The sequence below is a fragment of the Embiotoca jacksoni genome, unplaced genomic scaffold (assembly GCF_022577435.1).
Source record: "Embiotoca jacksoni isolate LCO1_2020_lvr unplaced genomic scaffold, fEmbJac1.0.p SCAF_14, whole genome shotgun sequence".
Classification (NCBI taxonomy): Eukaryota; Metazoa; Chordata; class Actinopteri; family Embiotocidae; genus Embiotoca; species Embiotoca jacksoni.
Window position 1 is genome coordinate 594839 of NW_027185274.1, and position 19875 is coordinate 614713.

Sequence of the window (19875 nt, forward strand, 5' to 3'; positions counted from 1 at the left end):
TCTCTGACTGTGACCTATCTTCCTCGACAACCAAAAAGAAACTTTGTTTAACATTTCTGAAAGCTTGTGCATCCAAAGCAGTGTGTAAAAACCCTGTAATCTTACTTTATCGATTCTTGTGTGCAGGCGGGTGAGAACACGTCAGCAATTTTGCCACTATCAGATCAAACTTCCAAATGAACCATAAATAGACCACTGTATGACACTAAAACTGTCCACTGAAGGTCAGACTAGTGGACTTTTTTTAGGTGGGCCGTCAGCTTTTAAAAACAGGGTGAGGCAGATTTTGCTGGTTTTACAAACTGAAACCCCTTACGGTGTTCAGAAAAAATTCTTCCGCATTGGAATAACGTTTTAGCTTAGACATGTGGGAAAAAAAACAGCCATATGAAAACATAATCAGTAGTTGTGGTCAGGGAGGAACTTCCATTTAACAGGCCACAACAACAACTTAACAGTGTCCTGTTTTTAACATCTCTCTTATTCTATATTCATAGCAGACCGAGCTTGGTAGATATGAACATCATAATAAATTACAAATACCAACATGGTCATAATATCACATACCAAGTTGGGGTGGTTTGGGTTTCCATACCATTGTTTTTACAAACTATCAAGCTTAATTACTAAGGAAAAAGGCCTTTGATGTCTGACATTTAAAAAGTATTTAAAAGCGGCGACGTGATATTTAGCTCTTGGGTAGTCAATCAAATGACTACAAAGTGATGCAAAATGAACGCAGTGGTGACACTGAACAACATGACACATGGAAAACAACTACAACACCGTTAAAAAAAAAAGTTGGGATGCTCTATAAAATGTAAATAAAAACAAAATGCAATGATTTGCAAATCATTTAAAACTCATATTTAATTGAAAATAGACAAAAGACAACAATTCAAATGTTATTTTTTTTTTATAAATATAACATAAGAAAATATATGCTCAATAATTTGATGCCAACAAGACATTTCAAAAAAGTTGGGACTGAAAAAGTTGTGTAAAGCTCAAACAAACACCGGGTGGAAAATCTCACAACTAATTACATTTACTGGGAAAAGGTCAGTAACATAATTGAGTATATAAAAAAAAAAAAACCCTGAGGCAGAGTCTCTCAGAAATTAAAATATGGAGAGGTTCACCACTCTGCGAAAGACTGCTTAGGCAAAAATGAATAATAATGTTCCTCAATGTACAATTGCAAATAATTTGGGAATTTCATCATCTGCAGTACATAATATCATCATCATTCAGAGAATCTGGAGAAATACGTAGTACGCAAGGGAAAAAGCTGAAAACCAATATTGGATGGCCGTGATCTTCGGGCCCTCAGGTGGCGCTGCATTAAAAACACTGTGTGAGCTCAGACACGCTTCTGAGAACCATCGTCTGTGAACCCAGTTCATCGCTACATCCGCAAATACTTGTTAAAACTTTACCATGAAAAGAACAAATCATTTATACAAAAAGCGCACAGTTCAAAAGCCAGCATCCGTGACCTTATAGGGATGTAATTAGTGAAACATGTCAGGGGTAGCTTTCACATCTGGGAAGGAACCATGAATGCTGAACGATCTACACAGGTTTTGGAGCAGCATATGCTGCCATCCAGGGAAGAACTTGCTTATTTCAGCAAAACAATGACAAACCACATTCTGCACGTATTATAACCGCATGGCTCCGTAGTAGAAATATCCAAGTGCTAACCTGGCCTGCCTGCAGTCCAGACCTGTCCCCCACTGAAAACACTTGGAGTATCATGAAATGAAAACACATGACAAAGGAGATCCTGAACTGTTACGCAGCTGAAATCCTATATCGGGCAAGAATGGGACAACATTTCACTTTAAAAGGTCTCCTCAGTCACCAGATGTTTACAGTGTTGTTAAAAGAAGAGTTGATGCAACACAGTGGTAAACAAGCCGCTGTCCCAACTTTTTTTTTAGACGTGTTTCTGGCGAGAAATTCAAAATGATCATATATTTTCCAAAAATAAATTTCTCAGTTTCAACATTTGATATGTCTGGTATATTTTCAATTAAATATGGGTTTATGTGATTTGCAAGTCTGTTTTTATTTACATTTTACATAGCGTCCCAACTTGTTTTGAAACAGGGTTGTACAAAGAAACACAGAAATGTTCAGAACCTCGATGGACGTTGTACCAAAAAAAAGTTCCAGGTACCAGTTACTATACTACAGAGCCCCGGAGTGGTCATAGAAAGGAAGAAATATTTATATCGAGGCCTCGTTTTACTACATTGCTATTTTTGAAGGGGATGCTGTTGGGTGTACACGAGATAGAACTTGTTCCCATGTTTTAATTAATTAATTCCTATGTTTTGATTAATTTGTTTGAATTAGTTCATGCCCACATTTTGATTAATTTGTTCGCATGTTTTCATTTTTCCACTCCCACAAATTAAATAAATATTCCTGGCAGTGCACAAAGCCAAGTCATCATTCCACCACCTGTTTAAGGCACTTGTCCTCGCTGTTGATGGATGGAGACTGTCTAACTAATCTTTAGCCTACTTTAGTTTGAGGATGAATTATCAAGACATGTCAACAACCCTTGCTTCGCAAGAGATTATTGTTAGTAAAAGGCAATTAGCAAGGATATTGAGAGTTCATGGTTTATATCATCGGCAATAATATTTGAGGATGCTATTTCCTTCATAGTTGGTCGACTGGAACGCCCTGGAAAACTGATTAACTTGACTTACCGTAATTTAAGGTGCCTGTTGTGCTGTACTGTCTCATTAAATATAAACGTATCCCATGTGCACCAATTAATAAAAATGTGGTAACTAATTAATCAAAACATGGGACTGAAATAATCATAAAACTGTGACGAATTACAAAGTAATTATAACATGGGAACAACAAGTAGCAACGTGCCCTTGATATAATTTATATATATAATATTTATTCTCTCTCTCTCTCTCTATATATATATATATATATATATATATGTATATATATATATATATATATATATCATATTTTTTTTCTCCATACTATCCACAGCTTCTGCCCAATGTAAAACCAAAAAAGGCAGTTTCTCCTACGTCATAGGGTTGGGGGGCCCTTACATATCAGTGACCAGGAACCAATTTACTCTTAATCCGGCCATGGCGACTGTACATTATTTGCCATAATGAATTAAATATCTAGGTGAATAAAAAGAAGCAGTTTAAAAAAAAGAAGAATAATTAAAAAAAAAGAAAAAAAAAGTGACTAGTACAGCAAAGTGTTTTTATGTAAGGCATAAAAGACGGTTGTGAAGCGACACCTGCATGTTCTAGTGAGCCAAAGAAATGAAATAATATTTTCCAAAAATCTGAATACATTTAAAGATAGGCGTGTAATCTTTTGAATAAAATGTGTGTTTCCAGGACATCTACCAGGCTGTGTTACGATGGGATTTAACAAGTCCGCAGAGGCCATCCAAACATAAACAGCGGGAACTCCCGGGCTGTACATGTCGCTTAAATGTGACACTTCCTGCTTCTTACAGTACGGTACAGTGAGAGATGCGCGTTGCATTGTGGGGGTACAAACACCAGCGCAGAAAGGACAGCGGGGAGCACAAAGGAATGAAAACAGCACCTCGACAACTTTTAACGTCGGCTCGTTGTGATGTGAATTCATGCGAGCGTTAACGAGACTGTGACTTTTGGCGGCTGGCAGGCTGACAACCGCCTGGGGAAGAGCGGGGAATGTGAGTGAGCGAGCGGAGTGGAGCGGCAGGGCGCACCGCTGTCTCCGACCGCTTTTGTCAGCTGAGCTGTTCGCATCCCGAGGCCCGGCCGCTATCACAGGCCTCACCCCGCAAGGTAAATCCCCTCCGTGCGGTGTGTCTGATGTCGCTGACCCAGCTGTGTGGACTCTTGCGCGGCTGCTGTGCCGTCTCGGCATTGATACGAGCGAACGAGCCGACTAATGGCGCCGTTGTTGTGTCAGCTCGCGCAAGCTTGGTAGCTAACAGCAGTAAGCTAATGTGGAGCAGCCGCGTCAAAACACAACAGTTGAAACGGAAATGGAGCGAATTCATCTTCAAAATAAATGGACCGCACCGAACTGAGTTTTGTACATTTTAATGATATGCCCAACATGACGTGTGAATTGCAGTGGCTGTATTTACGTGGGATGGAAAAGTGTAAATCGTATAAAATACACAAACAGTTCACGAACAGTAGATGTTAAATCACTTCAAACTCGAGGACATGTTTGTTTACATCGACATGTAAATATAGATATTTTAGAACTGCTGCCTTTCCAATACGTATATCCATGCACACAAGACTACTTGCATTTTGATAATACGCTAAAAGCGTCGCAACAGCCACGTGTCTTTTATTTTGACAGTTATAATCGGATGTACTGTTCATCTCCTGGCTGATTTGTTACGCTGGCTTGATACTGTTAGCTCGTGTTTGCTAAACTGTGGTTGTTGTTGTAAGCATGGTTGCTGAGCATCTTGTGCATTAGAAACTACACGCGCACGCACACACACGCACACACACACACACACACACACACACACACACACTTTTTGCTTGACTTGGACGACCAGCCCTGCCCGGTGTCCAGCGCCGGTGGTCGTTTGCTCGTACGTGATGTAAACAGAGAAGTCCCAAGGCCACGCCCCCTCTGCTCTACAGCCATCGAGAATATTTTTTTGTGAACTTGTTGTTGTTGTTGATAAATTCATCTCTATGTTTATACCATGTTCATAACTAATAACCTATGGCACAGTGATAGATCCATGTAGCTCATTCAGTTTGACCACATGAAGGAACAAAAAACAAAACAAAGCGAAGGTGTACAATTAACATAAAACAGAAACAATCAATGCTACTCATATTTAAGAAGCTGCAGCCAGAAAAGTTGTATTATTTTTCTTTATGAATCCATCCATCCATCTGCTTTATCTCTACCTGCTTTATACTGAGCAGCGAAGGCGAGGTACACCTTGGACAGGTCGCCAGTCCGTCACAAGGCCTTTATTTATAAATTTATCATCAAAATATTGGGTAGGATTTTTTTGTTGATCAAAGCTACTGTTGAAGTTTTATTATAGTTTTATTTGATCAGTTACATATTGTTGATAACATGAATGATTCTCTTTAATCAACAAGTTAAGAGACTAATTTGGAGCAAAACATAAAGCAAAATAGAGGTTTTTACTTTTTCTTAGCAAATATTTTGTAGAATCAGTAGATGCATTTACTTTTACAAATGTAATTGTGCAAGATGGTGTATATATATATATTTATGGTTTATTGAGAGAGCATTGATTTTCTCTCTCAAGTGCATATACTCCGAAGACTGTCCTTTTCTTTTTTTTTCTGCAAGAACTTCATGTAGCTAAATAAGTTCTCTGACAGGAGAAGTTGTAGCCGTGTGAACCCCCCCCCCCCACCCCCCACCCCCACCCTCCGGTGGAATTAAAGCTTTTTTCTATTAGCCCTGTTTGCTGGTTCAGACATGGCACTCTCCTGTTGCACCACTGCAGCCCAGGTCTATAATTCACTTTGCCTTTCCGTGGGCCAACATAGCCTAAGAGTATTTTCCTTTGGTCTGTGTGTGTGTGTGAAGGGGAGCGCGCTCTCCCTGCGAGAGCCCCTTCACTTGAGCTTTTGTTTGATGGAAAATCTCATGCCTCAGAGAATCCACATGTCTCACAGACAGCTGCTGAGCGTCCTGTAGTGCACTGGCCTCCACATGGGTCTGGCTCGCATCGCTGCGCATCTGCTTTGATTGTGGTTACATAACTTGGCGTTTTGTCCTCCGTGCTCCCTACCCTGCTTTCAACCCACCCCCGCTCGCCTTGCCATGCCTTCCCCTAAGAGTGCACCTTCGTATTTCTCTCTACCTACACCCCACTGCCTTCCTCAGTGCACTTTCCTATTTTCATCCGCCAACAACTCATTTTGTCGCTGTGCTTTTGGTTTTTAGCGGAGCGGGTCAGTGAGTGTGTGCTGTGACATCTGTGGTTTCACACCCGGTACTTTGACTGCCGAGCCTGGATTTTTGTTTAGTTTACGCCGGACACATTGACATGACCTTAGACGCACGATATTGATGTGATGTTGTTTAATCAGAATAACAAAGCCCAGCATACATATTCTTTTACCAATAGCCCCCTCACCCCCTCCCTCCCCACCCCCCCTCCGCCCCCTTCTTTCTTATCAGAGATAGATCTTTTTGAACTAAAGTCTTTTGTTTTTGTTTTGTTTTATCTCTCTGCAGGACGCATTTCCTGTACACAGTCAGAAAGGGAGTCCAAAATGGGGGTTAAAACCTTCACCCACAGCTCGACCTCCCACAGCCAGGAGATGCTCGATAAGCTTAACGCTTTGCGCAATGAGGGCCACTTGTGTGATGTCACCATCCGGGTCCAAGACAAACTCTTCCTGGCCCACAAAGTGGTCCTGGCCTGCTGCAGTGAATTCTTCCGCTCCAAACTGGTGGGCCGGCCAGAGGAGGAGGACAAGTTTGTGTTGGACCTTCATCACGTGACAGTCAGTGGTTTTGCACCTCTGTTGGAATATGCCTACACATCAACCCTTTCCATCAGCACAGAGAATATCATTGATGTCCTGGCGGCTGCAAGTTACATGCAAATGTTTGCTGTGGCCAGCACCTGCTCAGAGTTCATGAAGTCCAGTATTCTGTGGAGCCCAGGTAACAACAACAACAACAACAACAACAACAACAACAACATGACCGCAGATAAACCGCACGAATCCGCACCAGAGAGCGCCTCGTCGAATTGTGCCCTGACGCCGTTGGACGGCAGCGTGTCTCCCGTGTCGTCTGACTGCAGCGTAATGGAGAGAAATGTTCCCATTTGCCGCGAATCCCGACGGAAACGCAAAAGCTTCGTCACAATGGCGTCGCCCGAGAGTCCGCTCAAATGCACTACACAGATGGTCACCACCTCCCCTCAGATCCCCAACCCATCCCCCTCGTTCTCAGACAGCACAGCCCAGCCGGTGGAGTCCTCCCTGGCCTTTCCATGGACCTTCCCTTTCGGCATCGACCGGAGGTTCCACTCGGACAAATCAAAGCTCCCGGAAAGCCCTCGCTGTTTGGAGCAGGGCACCCCGGGAACCTCGGAGGTGGTGGTCGGCCGGCGGCTCAGTGACTTCCTGACATGCGAGAGCTCTAAGGTGGTGTCGTCCCCCGTAGCGGCAGAAGAGGAGGACGTCAGGGTGAAGGTGGAGCGTCTCAGCGACGAGGAGGTCCAGGAGGCGTCGTCGCAGCCCGTCAGTGCCTCTCAGAGCTCACTGAGTGACCAGCAGACAGTGCCAGGGAGTGAGCAGGTCCAGGAGGAGCTCCTTATCAGTCCTCAGTCCTCCTCTATAGGTGGGCATTTTGTGTCTTATGATTTAACTTTACATTAATACTCATTTCAAAGAAAAAAACTGTAAAAAGAATCTCATAACAATGTGCTATTTAGGTCTGAAAAGATTCCTCGAGTAACTTGTGTAATTTGTCCACATAACTCCATGCAGCTCACTGTGTTGCGCAAAGAGGATTAATACTGTCGTGCAACACACTGATGCTGTGAACACACGAGGTGAGGAAGACATGATTTGGTGGTGCTGATTGCCAAAGGGAGAAAGAGAGAAATTGAGGAAGAGCAAAGGAAACGATACCGTGTCCAAAGTTTTAGGATCACTTCAAGCTGAACTAAAACCACATCTGAACTAGCCTAGCACACACACGACCCAAAATCTGCTCTGTGTAACTAAACTTTTTTTCTTTTTTTTTTCTTTTTTCAATTTAACAAACTTTTGTCGGTAATTGTAAGTTAAGGACGTGAGTCGTGTTGAAGAGCAATGACTCCGCCGTGTATGCGGTCCTCACCGGGGGATTCCATTGGCTACTGCTCCATCACGTCACCCACGGGTGTCGCTTTATTTCCCACCGGAAGCATTTCAGAAGCGAAGTGTTTTGTCTGCCTGATTTTGTTGACTTCCTTAATTTGGTCATTTTTCCTTCATTTTCAAACAAATGTTAAAATGGTTTCTTTTTTTCTGTTTTGTGTTTGTTGTTGTTGTTTCCTGCTTCGCGCTGTAGCCTACCGACACAATTATTACAGTTTGCTTTGTTTTAGTTTTATTAAAAAAAAAAGAAAGAAAAAAAAGCTTCATCCTCAAAATGATTTCCTAACTATTCTACACGCGTAGTTGCAGAAGAACAATGCGGTTCTCGCCCCACTTGAAAGACCGGGGGATTGAAGGGTGATGTAGTGATGCGATATGCAACTGCAAGTCCGACTGGATTTTCGATGCCATTTTTTTTTTTTTCTTGCCCAACCGCGATGAGCTCCAGCTGCATCACCGGTGTTTTGGCTGCCGTGTGGAGGCTAATGGCTAACTGGCTTAATGTAGCAGAGTGTGTGTGGAGCAGCAGCGTTGGCTGCTATCAGGACGGATGTTCACTGATCGTTGCGGAGCTGCGCGAGCTGCATAGGCTGTGAATGCAGCAGTACACCTATAACACGATCCGCATTCGGTGTTTAAGATAAAGGATGCAGTACTCGCAGTTCACTTTGGCACTTCAATGTACTAAATGTATTTAAGCAATAAACATGTTGATTTTTCTTAAAAGGAAAAGGGAAAATTGTTCATCTCAATAGATTTCAATTGCATTTGGTTTTCTCTTTTGTATACTCAGTGTTGCTCTTTTAATGAAGCAAAAGTATTTTGTTTCCAATTTCTACAATTATTTGATGGACTAATCGGTAGACTAAAGATAACGGTAGCTCTAGTGCCGGTGTTGCTGTCTTTATCGCTGTTGAAATAGAGGCTGTGTCCTGACCCAGTTAACACAGTGTTACTTTGTAAAAGCGTGCAGTCAGACCTGCCTCACCCTGCTCCGAGCTGCCTGCCACCCACAGGATTTTTTTATTTGTATTGGTCTCAGTGGAAAGTTTTATTGTCCAGTGGCCCGAATGCTGTTTGAAAGGCTTTTTTTCTGCGACTGCCATAAACAAAAGAGAAAATGGAAACATTCGTCAGTTTTTCCTAAACTGTGCAATAGCCCAGTGCATTGTTATCCAATAGCATCAATCCTTAAATAGGGGATTAGTCTTTAAAGATCTAAAGTACATTAGTCTAACCCCGTCCAAGACGACGTGCTTCAGGCTTTTATACTCGAGTCAGAAAGTTAGTCGGCAGCCACCGTGAGTGATTTTTTTTTTCTTCTTCTTCTTCTTCCTTTCTCCAGGGTCGATGGATGAGGGAGTGTCAGAGGGCTTGCCGTCGATGCAGAGCACCTCGAGCGCTGGAGGACATGCCGAAGACGATGAGAGGTATCACGATTTGTTCGAACTTGCAGCGAACGAGTCACGAGCACTGAAAGAACATATAGACGTGTGAGCCTCACGACTGGGCGAGCCACACCTGTTTCGATAATAAACGTAGGTGATATAAAGAATGCTGGTCATGTACTGTGCCAGCCTCGAGCCACTAAACACGCGTAATACACTTTTACGTGAAAGCTAACGTAGCCTCCGACTTTAACCAACCTGCCGCACGTCAATATCGTCACCAACCACACAGTGTCCAATGTCCTCAAACTCTTTCAAACTTACAGGATTCAGGAGGATTTATTGAAAGAGTAACTTTACTAAGCTGTCAAAGATGATGCCTTTCAGCATTCGTATCGGAATGGCTTTATTTGTATGTATAAACACATATAAACATTTGTTTTTCCCTGTTCTTGTGCCTCAGGCTGGAAGGTATTCAGTATCCGTACCACCTCTATATCAGCCCGTCGGCCCGGCCCGGCACCAACGGCCCCGACCGGCCCTTTCAGTGTCCCACCTGCGGCGTCAGATTCACGCGCATTCAAAACCTGAAGCAGCACATGCTCATACACTCCGGTAGGTGAAATGGGGGTGGGGTGGGTGGGGGTGGGGGCATGAAAAAGACATATCACGATGTACCATTGTTACAGTCCGGTTGGTTTTCACCGTCTGTTCTCCCTCAGACGCCTCAGTGCATCGCAGTAGAACTCGGTGTTGACTGTCTGACCTCGGGGAACACGTTCACAGTCCTTCAACCCCATGAATGTGTTTAAATAATGAAATTAATATCATAAACACGCGAGGACTCGTCGACCGTTGGCTTGAACTAACGACTGTTTGTCAACTCGGGGGATTTTTTGGGGCGATATAGACGTAGAGCGGGCCGGATCGGAGTGTCAGACGGCCATATGACGATATCTGTGACACGCTGACGTGAGCTCGGCACAAACTAAATGTTCAGAGCAGTCGAACCTTACTTTTACATATCTTTACCTCATTATTTGAAACTCTGGCCACGTTTCATACGAACATCTGACAATTGTAACATTTAACAGATGAACGAAAATGCGGGAAAACGCATAAGCGGTGTCCTTTTAAATTGTGAACTGGAATTCGTCAAAACTCGACATCGAGTAGGCCGCGCTAACGGAGATCTGCATAAAGAGCTGAGCGGCAGTCGGTCGCTGCACTTTTCACGTGCCTCGTAGCCACCTTGGCCATGAGACTGTTTGTTGCGAAGCGTTCTGGGAAGCACCGACTGAGGCTGACTGTGCTGTTTAAGCGCGGTCAACGTGAAGCCCTCCACCTCACCCCGCACATCAATACCGACACTCGTGTGATGCTAACGTGCAGATCAACAAGCATTGGCTTTGTCTTCTCCCTTCAGGCATTAAACCTTTCCAGTGTGACCGCTGTGGGAAAAAGTTCACACGGGCCTACTCCCTAAAGATGCATCGGCTGAAGCACGAAGGTAAACGCTGTTTCCGGTGCCAGATTTGTAGCGCCACATTCACGTCCTTCGGTGAATATAAGCACCACATGAGGGTCTCCCGACACATAATCCGCAAGCCGCGGATTTATGAGTGCAAAACGTGCGGCGCCATGTTCACCAACTCTGGCAATTTAATTGTACACCTGAGGAGTCTGAACCATGAGGCATCCGAGCTAGCAAACTACTTCCAGAGCAGGTGAGGAGTCCGGGGGCGCCGACCCCCATCATTTACTCAGATCTCACCTGGATCAGAAAATAACTTCAGTTGTAGATTTCTAACACCTGAATTTCATTGGAATCGTTGTCGTGACTTTGGTTGTGTAGAATTGTTTTTTTTTTTCAGATGATTGCAATTGATTTGAATGCTCAGATCAAATGTACATGTCGTATTTGACTGTGGGAAATTTTTGATTTGTTTTTTGTGTGCTTGTTTTAAACAATTTGACATTTTTGGAAGTGCACTCATTTGTTTTTCTTTGCAAGGGTTGAATGAGAGAATCAGAAACCACTCTTAATATCTGTGAAGTTACCACCAGCAGCTGGTTAGATTCATTTGGCATTAAAAGTGGAAGCAGGGGGAGTAAAATACAACTACTCTTGGTTTTACACCAGGTTATGCTCCGGACTCCCGAGTCCTGGCGTTTCCGCCGGCTGTCTTAAAACTGGTATCGATCCAAAAATAGCCCAGAACGTAACTACCCATGACTCGTTGAATACCGTTTATGTACCACAGTTTTAGTACAGACGAAGCGATTGAAATACGACGTGTTAATTAAAGAGCTTCAGAAGTGCTGCTGGGTGGATATTCTTACCGAGTCAGGCTGTTTCCAGTCTTCTTTCTCTGCTAAGTAAAGCAGCTGCTCACCGTGGCTTCATATTTCCTGCACACACGAGAGTGGTGTCAATCTTCTCATTTCAGTCTCGGCAAGGAAGGGAATCAGTGCATTTCCCAAAATGTCAAACTTTAACATCCACTGCTGAGAGGAGTTTGCAAACCCCTCAAGTCTGTTTCGACTCTGCTGACTGACAAAATCCCATAAGATGTGAGGTTGAAGTGGGTTATCCGGTGTCCAAATTCAAGCTGCTTTCTTAATACACTGACCTACTGCCAAAATGATCACTCAGCTGTATCGTGTTCTAAACACCTGACAAAGCTCCAGTGTTGTTTATGAAGTCATACAGTACCTGCAAAACACAACTTTCATCCCTTTGTCATCTGTATTTGTTTCTACATGAATTGGCTTTTCTTAACTTGATAGCGTGGGTTGTTTGCTTTTTAACAGCAGCTCAGCCCACAAAGCCCACTGAGAGTCAGAACACAGTGTCTTTATGAACTCAAAGTGTGTTTTTATTTCCCAGACTTTTCCACTTCTTAATCAACTCAAGCCCTCACAGGTCAGCAGGACTCAAATGGGCCATTGACTCCTCAAAAGTTTTATAGCAGAAGGTCTGCGCCTGAGATTATAACAGTGTGGAGAATTCTCTGGCAGTTCAGTCAGACTCTTGACTCCCACCCTAAGTCTTCACATAAAAAGATATGTTAACTCCACTGTATTTATTTCATTTTTTTTTTCTAACTCGCTTATTTCCAGAACAGTTTGTCAGATTCAGTTGTTGTCAGTTACCTTTGACCTCTTCACTTTATTCCCCACTGTTTGCCGCAGGAACGTGGTGTTTGATAGATTACATTTTAAAGATACTCTGCCATAAGACTCCAAATGGACTTTTTTTTGGAGGTACTAATCACGTGATGAAGAGCGCAAGCCCGGCCTTGTTGTGGCTGAGACGAGCACCGGTTTCTGTGTATTCGCTTGAACCGTTCAGGCATTATTTGCGTTTGTCGAGGCTAAAAGTAACCGATCCTGCAAACTTAATCACAAAAAGCACCTCTGAGTTTTGGAGGTAATTCTGGTGTTTGTGATCCTAATAGAGCTGCAGTGCAGCCTTAGGACTGTCAGAGGGGGATTCTGGTCCTCGTCCTCTCTGGCCTTCTGTAGATAAAGACATGACATTCAGGTATTTTCAGTGCAGCCACAATATAGCGGGCGCAAAGCCGGCAATGTGTTCTGTTAGCTGCAGGTTTCTTAATGTGAAACACCTTCTTAAACCTGCGCTTCATGCAACAAAGCTGTCACGCGGCGATAAAATCCAAGACGACGCTTAAATACCAACCGCAGAGAAGCAGTCGCCTCTTTGGACCAGAATGCACTGGGGCAACGACACAGTGTTTTTTCAGGGAGGATAATTGACTGTAAACGGTCCCATGATAAGCAGCAGAGGATGGGTGGATAAAAACAATTTACCTGCATATTGATTATTTCTGTTTCAATACCGTAACACCGTTGAGTATATGGATAACAAATCTTGTTGCTGTTAAAAGGCATCGTGGGAAATATCCCTCTGATTGAATACGTCCTACATGGTGGAAAACTGATAACCAAATACCAAATTACTGGAGTACGAGGAGGGCAAGGCTGCAAGTCCAAAGCCTGAAGATAATCAGTTCATTATCACATAAGACAGAAAAGCAACACATCTTTACGTTCGTGATGCTGGAGCCTTTAAATTTGACCTAAACAACCAATCCAACAACCTTTTAGATCGGCACACCAATTAATGGACCAATCATCTCAGCTTTACTGCAAATTACTGAATGCTTGAACACTTTGATCCTATTTTTAATTGGAATAAAGTCTCTGTCACTTCACTTTTACATGGTTTGGGTAAATGTTCTGTGTCACGAGTGGTGAAGTCTTGTCTTCATACCACATCTCATGGCTTTCTCTGAAGGTTTTTAAAGTATCCTTTTTAAATGTCAGGCACAGTCTCAGTGAAGACATCGCCTCGTTTTTGGAGGGAATTATTTCAAATCACAAAGGTTTACTGTGCAGTAATTTAGAGAGCAGCTGTCTTTACAGTGTGTGTGTGTGTGTGTGTGTGTGTGTGTGTGTGTGTGTGTGTGTGTGTGTGTGTGTGTGTGTGTGTGTGTGTGTAAACGTGTATTTTCCACTGTATAGATGTGAAAATTAGAAAATTGTGTGAAGGTACCAAATGAAAGGACGGTCAACTCAACGTTCTCTCTTGGTATTTGCAGTGATTTCCTCGTGCCCGACTACCTGAGCCAGGTACAGGAGGAGGAGGAGGCGCTGGGAGTCCAGTATGAGCTGGAGGAGTCCCAACATCACCCGGTCTACCCGGGCAGCACCTCCACCTCCACCAACACTGCCGCCTCATCCTCCTCCTCAGTCCAGATGCCCGTCATATCCCAGGTCTCCTCCTCCACCCAGAATTGTGAGAGTTCCTCTGGCTTCCTTTCACCCGAGCCCCTGGATCCCCTGGAAGCCCCAGCCTCCCTCAAGATGGACGCCGACGAGACGGCAGCCATGACAGAGGAGGCCAAGATGGACCACAGTGAAGGAGGCAGTTCCCCAGAGGGGTTTGAAGAAGAGCAGCAGCAGCAGCAGCAGCATGCTCAGGCCAAGGATGTGGCTTCCATTACCATAGAGTGATTCAAGTCTTCTACTTGCCCGTCATGTCTTATTATGCAGTCATGTCATATGGGAATATCTGTTGAAATGATTTGACGGCTGAAAGGCACGACTTGGACGCGTTATCGTCATCATCATCATCATCATCATCATCATCACGTGAAGCCGTCACAACGCAAGTGATGGAAGTTTTCCGAAGACATCAGTTGGCTTGATGACATTTTTCTAACAAGCAACAAAGACGCACTTATTTGTTTTTACACCAAACCAAATCCAGCAAAGTAAGATAATTGTCTTTACAATGATTATATCAGTTCCTAAACTTGACTGATGATATGAGGTTCCGGTAAGTCAGAAGGTTTGACTTTCAAAGCATTTTTACCACCTGGAAATGCAAGTAGGCAGTATTTTTTTTCAGAGTCATTTGAAGCAGGAAGGTTGTATTTTCCCATATGACGTGAATGCAGCACTAGCTACTAAAGTCTTTTCTGTCTTAGCCAATTTGAGGTCTGTTAAATCCAAGCCTTGCTCTACTTTTGGAAAGTGCCTGAGAGTTCCCATTTTAACCCAAGTGACGTGGAGAGGAAGAAAAGGTCTTGACTTTGCCAACAGTGACAAATCAAGTCTTTACAAACTGAGCTAAAGAAAAAAAAACTCCTTGTATTTCATTTGTAGTGGTAAGGCTAGTTTGTATGGGCAGAGACTGTGTTATTCCTTCAGTGCCGTCGCTATAGGCAAACTGTTAAATGTCAATATTATCTATACTGCAATAGCTTGTACTGTAGTTTTACTATTTTGAATGCTGTGTATGTTGGGTGTTGTGAAATATGAAATGTCAGGTGTGTATGTGCATTTCTTTGATCAATATGAACACAGTACATTTCATTTTTAAATGTTTAAAACTTGAAATATATTGACAAAATATTCCCTAAAGACACACACATATATCATTTTTTTGACATTTTTATTTTTATTTTTAAAGAACACTTAAATCAAACCTTGTTTCTCCAAAAAAAAACTAAAACCTAAACAATCAACTTGGATCAGCACTGATGCATCTTTTGTTTGGAAATCCAACCCGGGTAATCCACAAAATAAAACTAAAATTTATGTTCAACAAGAACAAAAAAAACAAAAAAAAATGGAGTTACAAGGTTGGCCCACAACTGCAGTGTTGTATATCCAAATGATCACTTAAGATGTGAAAATGTAGCATTTCATCCCAGCTGAAGTTTGGCAATTAATTTTCAGTTTGTTACAGATGTTCATATCTGGCGTCACATCGTTTTTAGGATGCATGTCTGTTGGAGTGACGTTTTTCTTTTGGTACAACATGATTGTCTTTTTTAAAAGTTTCAGCCTTGTGTGACTTTGAGGTTAACCACCAACTTATTATTTTTCCATTCACTGAGCAGTTTAAGCAGTTTATTAGAAATACCTACGCAATCTAATGCAATCCAATACAAAAGCTCTACCAAAAATGTCACCCTTTTTCTTAACATGTTCCTAATTTTTTGGGTTCCTCCAATTAAAACACATCATTGGAGGATTAACATAATATAATAACACCACCACCTGCTACGACCTCAATATAAACATAAAGTAGATTTATCATTTAAAGCTGAAAATGCGCGCTTTGTAAAAAGTGGAATTTATGACAGCTGTTGTGCCGTTGCATTGCATTGTCACCGGTGTTCCTAATAAAGTGCTCTGTGAGTGCACATTTACTGTAAATCTGCAGCCTGGGAAGCGGGAAGCGAGACAAACAGTATGGCGGCTGTCTTGCGATGGCACTTTTTTTTTGTTGTTTTTTTTTTCAGCCGGCGCGGATCGAGAGGCCGTCGGGTGTTCGCGTGGTAACGTCGTTTGAGAAGCGACCAGCTGCGTGCTAACGTGTGAATGCAAATACTGTGAGTTGAACCATTGAAAACGATAAACGTGTTAAGCGGGAGCTGATCAACACAGCTCGGCGGTAGCCTGTCCGTGATGTTACTCATTTCACTTCTTTTTTTTCTCTCTGCTGATTTTGGGTCAAACCTCCAACTCCTGTTACTCACGTGGTGCCAACATGGTTGCCGCTCTCGTACTCATTGTTGTGCCTGTATATTGAGAAGATAATGACGCTCGTGATAATCCACGAGTTGAATGCTACTGACTGTAACTGGGCTCCTTGTTCACTGTTGTTTTCTGCCCCCCCCCCCTCCCTCCCACCCCTAAAAGTAGGACAAACGAACGTTCGGATTATCCCAGCAGGATGTAAAACCTCACATACAGGGTTGATTGTAAATGTGAAGATGAATATTGCTGTGGTTGAGGGCATCAGTTTCCCCCCCCCCCCCCTTGTCCTGGTCATTGAAATCCAATGAGAGCTGTCTTAATAAGAGCTGGTGTCACCCTGTGCCATCCTTTCAGTCACTTTTTAAATGTCGTGCCATTTGCCCTTTTTTGTGTGGGTACAAATCAAGCTTTTTTCCTACAGGACCAAATGTTCTCTGTCTCATTGGGGATTTGCCATGGCAATCAATAATTGCACATAATAAAAGAAAGAGATAATCATTCTAAGTGGTCCATGCTATTTAGCAAAGGGGTCCTGCTGTTTTCGCCCCTTAAAACACTGTATGATGTTGTGCATTTAAGAGGCTAGCCTTAGTAAACGGACCTATTAACTCTAGTTGCACAATGTCAGAATTACAAAAAAGAAGATTTTCTATTCTCCATTTGTATGTCATGCTTTTCATCTGTTGTGTTCGGTGTGTGTAAACAGATAACTTTTTTATAATGAAATGCTGCTGTTTGTTGAAAACGCAAAAGTGCCCAAAATATTTTTGTGAACCGATGGTGTGCAATAAATGGACTGGTGTCGTTTTAAAGGTTTTCATTTTGTCCTTGGAATGGTGAATTATATATATAGATATATATCTATATAGATATATATATATATATCTATATAGACATATATTTAAATAAAAAAAAAAAAGAATGTATCATTTTGTTTGAATCAAATGTGACTGAAGGTGAAACAAATAGGCGAAGGACCCCATTTGATCTGTGAAACGAGGATCAAAGCTTTGATATCAAACGACTGGTTCTATTCAGCTCCCTTGTGTTTGTTTTCTATAGTTGCATGTTCATATTGTTCTGTGAAGTGGAAGGAGAGCATGTCTTGAGTTGGCGGTGCGTTCTGTTCAAGGCCTTATTTGTTGTTGACTCTTCATCTGGCGTAGCTCTGATTATTTGTTCCGCATGCCCTCTTCTTTTCTGTATGTTATCCCTTTTTATGTGCAATGTTTTAAAAGAATATCTTTATTATATACAGGACATGCCTTTTCAATGTACACTTGATGTTGTATATGTTTTCCAGTCCAATATGGTTTATTTAGAAGTAGGAAAAAAATGTAAGGAAAAAAAACCCCTGGTAGCTCTTCATAATGACATATATTTTTGGTGATTTTTTGTATTATAGTTGCTGTTTCATGGCATCTTTGGATATTCTTGTTAAATGTGAATAGAACAGCTTAGTCTGGGAGTATGGGGGGCCTTGGTAGTCTTCACTTTGTGACTGTCTGCAGTGTGTGTATATATATAAATATACAGAATATACACTCATACTATGTTGCATATTCTTTATACTGTAGGCTACTTGATTACAATCTGCTTTGAGACAGATGTTGTATTTTGTGTCTTTGATACTGTATTTAAATTGTAGTTTGGAGAAACTGTACAAAAACGTCCCAGATAGTAACGCAACCTGCACACTGTATACGGAGAACTGACGTTTGTGGTGTTGAGTGTTTTAACTGGATCGTGTTCCACAGTTGGCTGTTCAAAAACTGACAAGACCACTCTGTATTTAAGAGTTTATGGTTGTTCTTGATCTTTGCTAGTGTTCTGGCTTTGCAGTCCTGTTGTTCTTAAAAAAAAAAAGAAAAAAAAAAAAGAGTTGTTTTTGTAAAAGTATAAAATGTAAATAAAAAAAACTTAAGTCAGAATGAGACAATGAACTTGTGTGAGGATTTATTAATTAATCAAAGCAGCAATAGCTTATTGAATTTGGTGATACATTTAATAGACTGTATATGATCGCTAAGAAAGAAATGTAGGAGAGCAATCTTCTGAGTAGATTTTTTAAAATCCGATTTTTTTTTTTAAGGGTTTAAACTATGTTAAAGTACAGTAATATTTTCTACTAATCAATCTTAATCCAGTACTCACATCCTACACGTATGAGCCGGGGGTCTAATGATCCCAGTGGAAGTTGTCATGAGAAAAATCTTTTAATCCCCCATTAACAGGACTCTGTACAGTTGATCCATCCTGTCATACTACTTAAATGATGGATACTTTTCGGTTTATTGCAACCTGGCTTATTTCCTATTTATGTGGCCATTGTGGGTTTATGTGTCATGCTAACTTTTGCAGTAATCACCCGTGTTTTAGAGACTCAAGGAAACGAGAAGAGAAGCAGCATTCCAGAAAAACGCCTCATATATACCAACATACAGAGAGAAATGTAGGCATAAGACTACACAGTATATGATGCCGATTTGTCCTCGTTACAGCTGAAGTTTTGTATTTCAGTTCAAATTTTGTAAAATTTTCTACACTTTTCTTTCTGTTATTTGAAAACAAATTGTGAAAGATTGCTGTGAAATGACAAAGGTGATGAGATCTCCGGCCGGCTTCAAATTATTGACTTTGTTACAACTCAGATTCCTCAGATGAGACTTTTGTTCTGAGGTCTCCTGTTGGGAAGCTTTTTTTTTTTTTTACTTTTCATGAGTTTACGTAAAAGCTCTAAGAACTTCTCTCATACAAAAGAAAAAAAAAAGTATTTCTCTCAAATCTTGTTCATGAATTTGTTAAAAATCTGTGTTAGTGAGACCTTCACCTTTGCCAAGTGTAAACAGAATAATTGTTGCACAGGTGTGTCTGGGAGTGGTCACCAAAAAAAGCCAATCATTGGTTGTGTAGATAAGCTCGATAAGTGTAGATGTGCCATTTGCCTCATGCAGTGCGACACATCTCCTTCGCATAGAGTCGATGATTGTGGTCTGCGGAGTGCTGGTCCACTCCTCTACGACGGCTGTGCGACCTTGCTGGATATTTGGCGGGAATTAGAATACACCGATTTAGACGCACGCCCATTCAGAGCATCCCAATCACGCTCAGCGGTCGACAGGTCTGGCGCGTACGCAGGCCGTGCATGCATGAACTGGGATGGTTTCAGCTTCCAGGAATTCTGTACAGATCCTTGGAACATGGGGCCGTACGTTATCACGAGGTTAACACGAGGTGATGGCGGTGGATGAGTGGGACGAGAGTAGGTCTTTCGATGTGAAGTCTCTGGAATGTGGCGTTCATGGGCCGGCGGCACGGTTTTACCTATGCAGTTGCCTGCGGTTGCGATGTACTACAAATTCACGAGGTCGAGGGACGGCTTACCGTGGTTAAATGAGACATTCAATTCACACCCAACAGCTCTGGTGGATATTCCTGCAGTCAACATTGTTCAAATCGCACGCCCTCCTAAAACTTGTGACATCTGTGGTATTGAGTTACGTGATAGA

The 19875-nt window shown here is 42.2% G+C and overlaps 1 protein-coding gene across 3 annotated transcripts; it reads left to right on the top strand.

The window, feature by feature from the left end:
* The first annotated feature begins 3543 nt into the window (after positions 1 to 3543).
* On the top strand, positions 3544 to 18297 carry zbtb44 (zinc finger and BTB domain containing 44). 3 transcript variants are annotated; one of them, XM_069147358.1, is made up of 6 exons: positions 3544 to 3839; positions 6259 to 7377; positions 9247 to 9331; positions 9753 to 9904; positions 10716 to 11016; positions 13915 to 18297. In XM_069147358.1, the coding sequence occupies exons 2-6, from the start codon at positions 6297 to 6299 to the stop codon at positions 14327 to 14329; spliced, it is 2034 nt and encodes a 677-aa protein (XP_069003459.1). In that variant the 5' UTR covers positions 3544 to 3839; positions 6259 to 6296; the 3' UTR covers positions 14330 to 18297. The 3 variants fall into 3 exon arrangements, with proteins under 3 accessions (XP_069003459.1, XP_069003460.1, XP_069003461.1); XM_069147359.1 differs by having other exon boundaries at positions 10716 to 10799; positions 13915 to 14035; XM_069147360.1 differs by lacking the exon at positions 6259 to 7377.
* The last annotated feature ends 1578 nt before the right edge of the window (positions 18298 to 19875 follow it).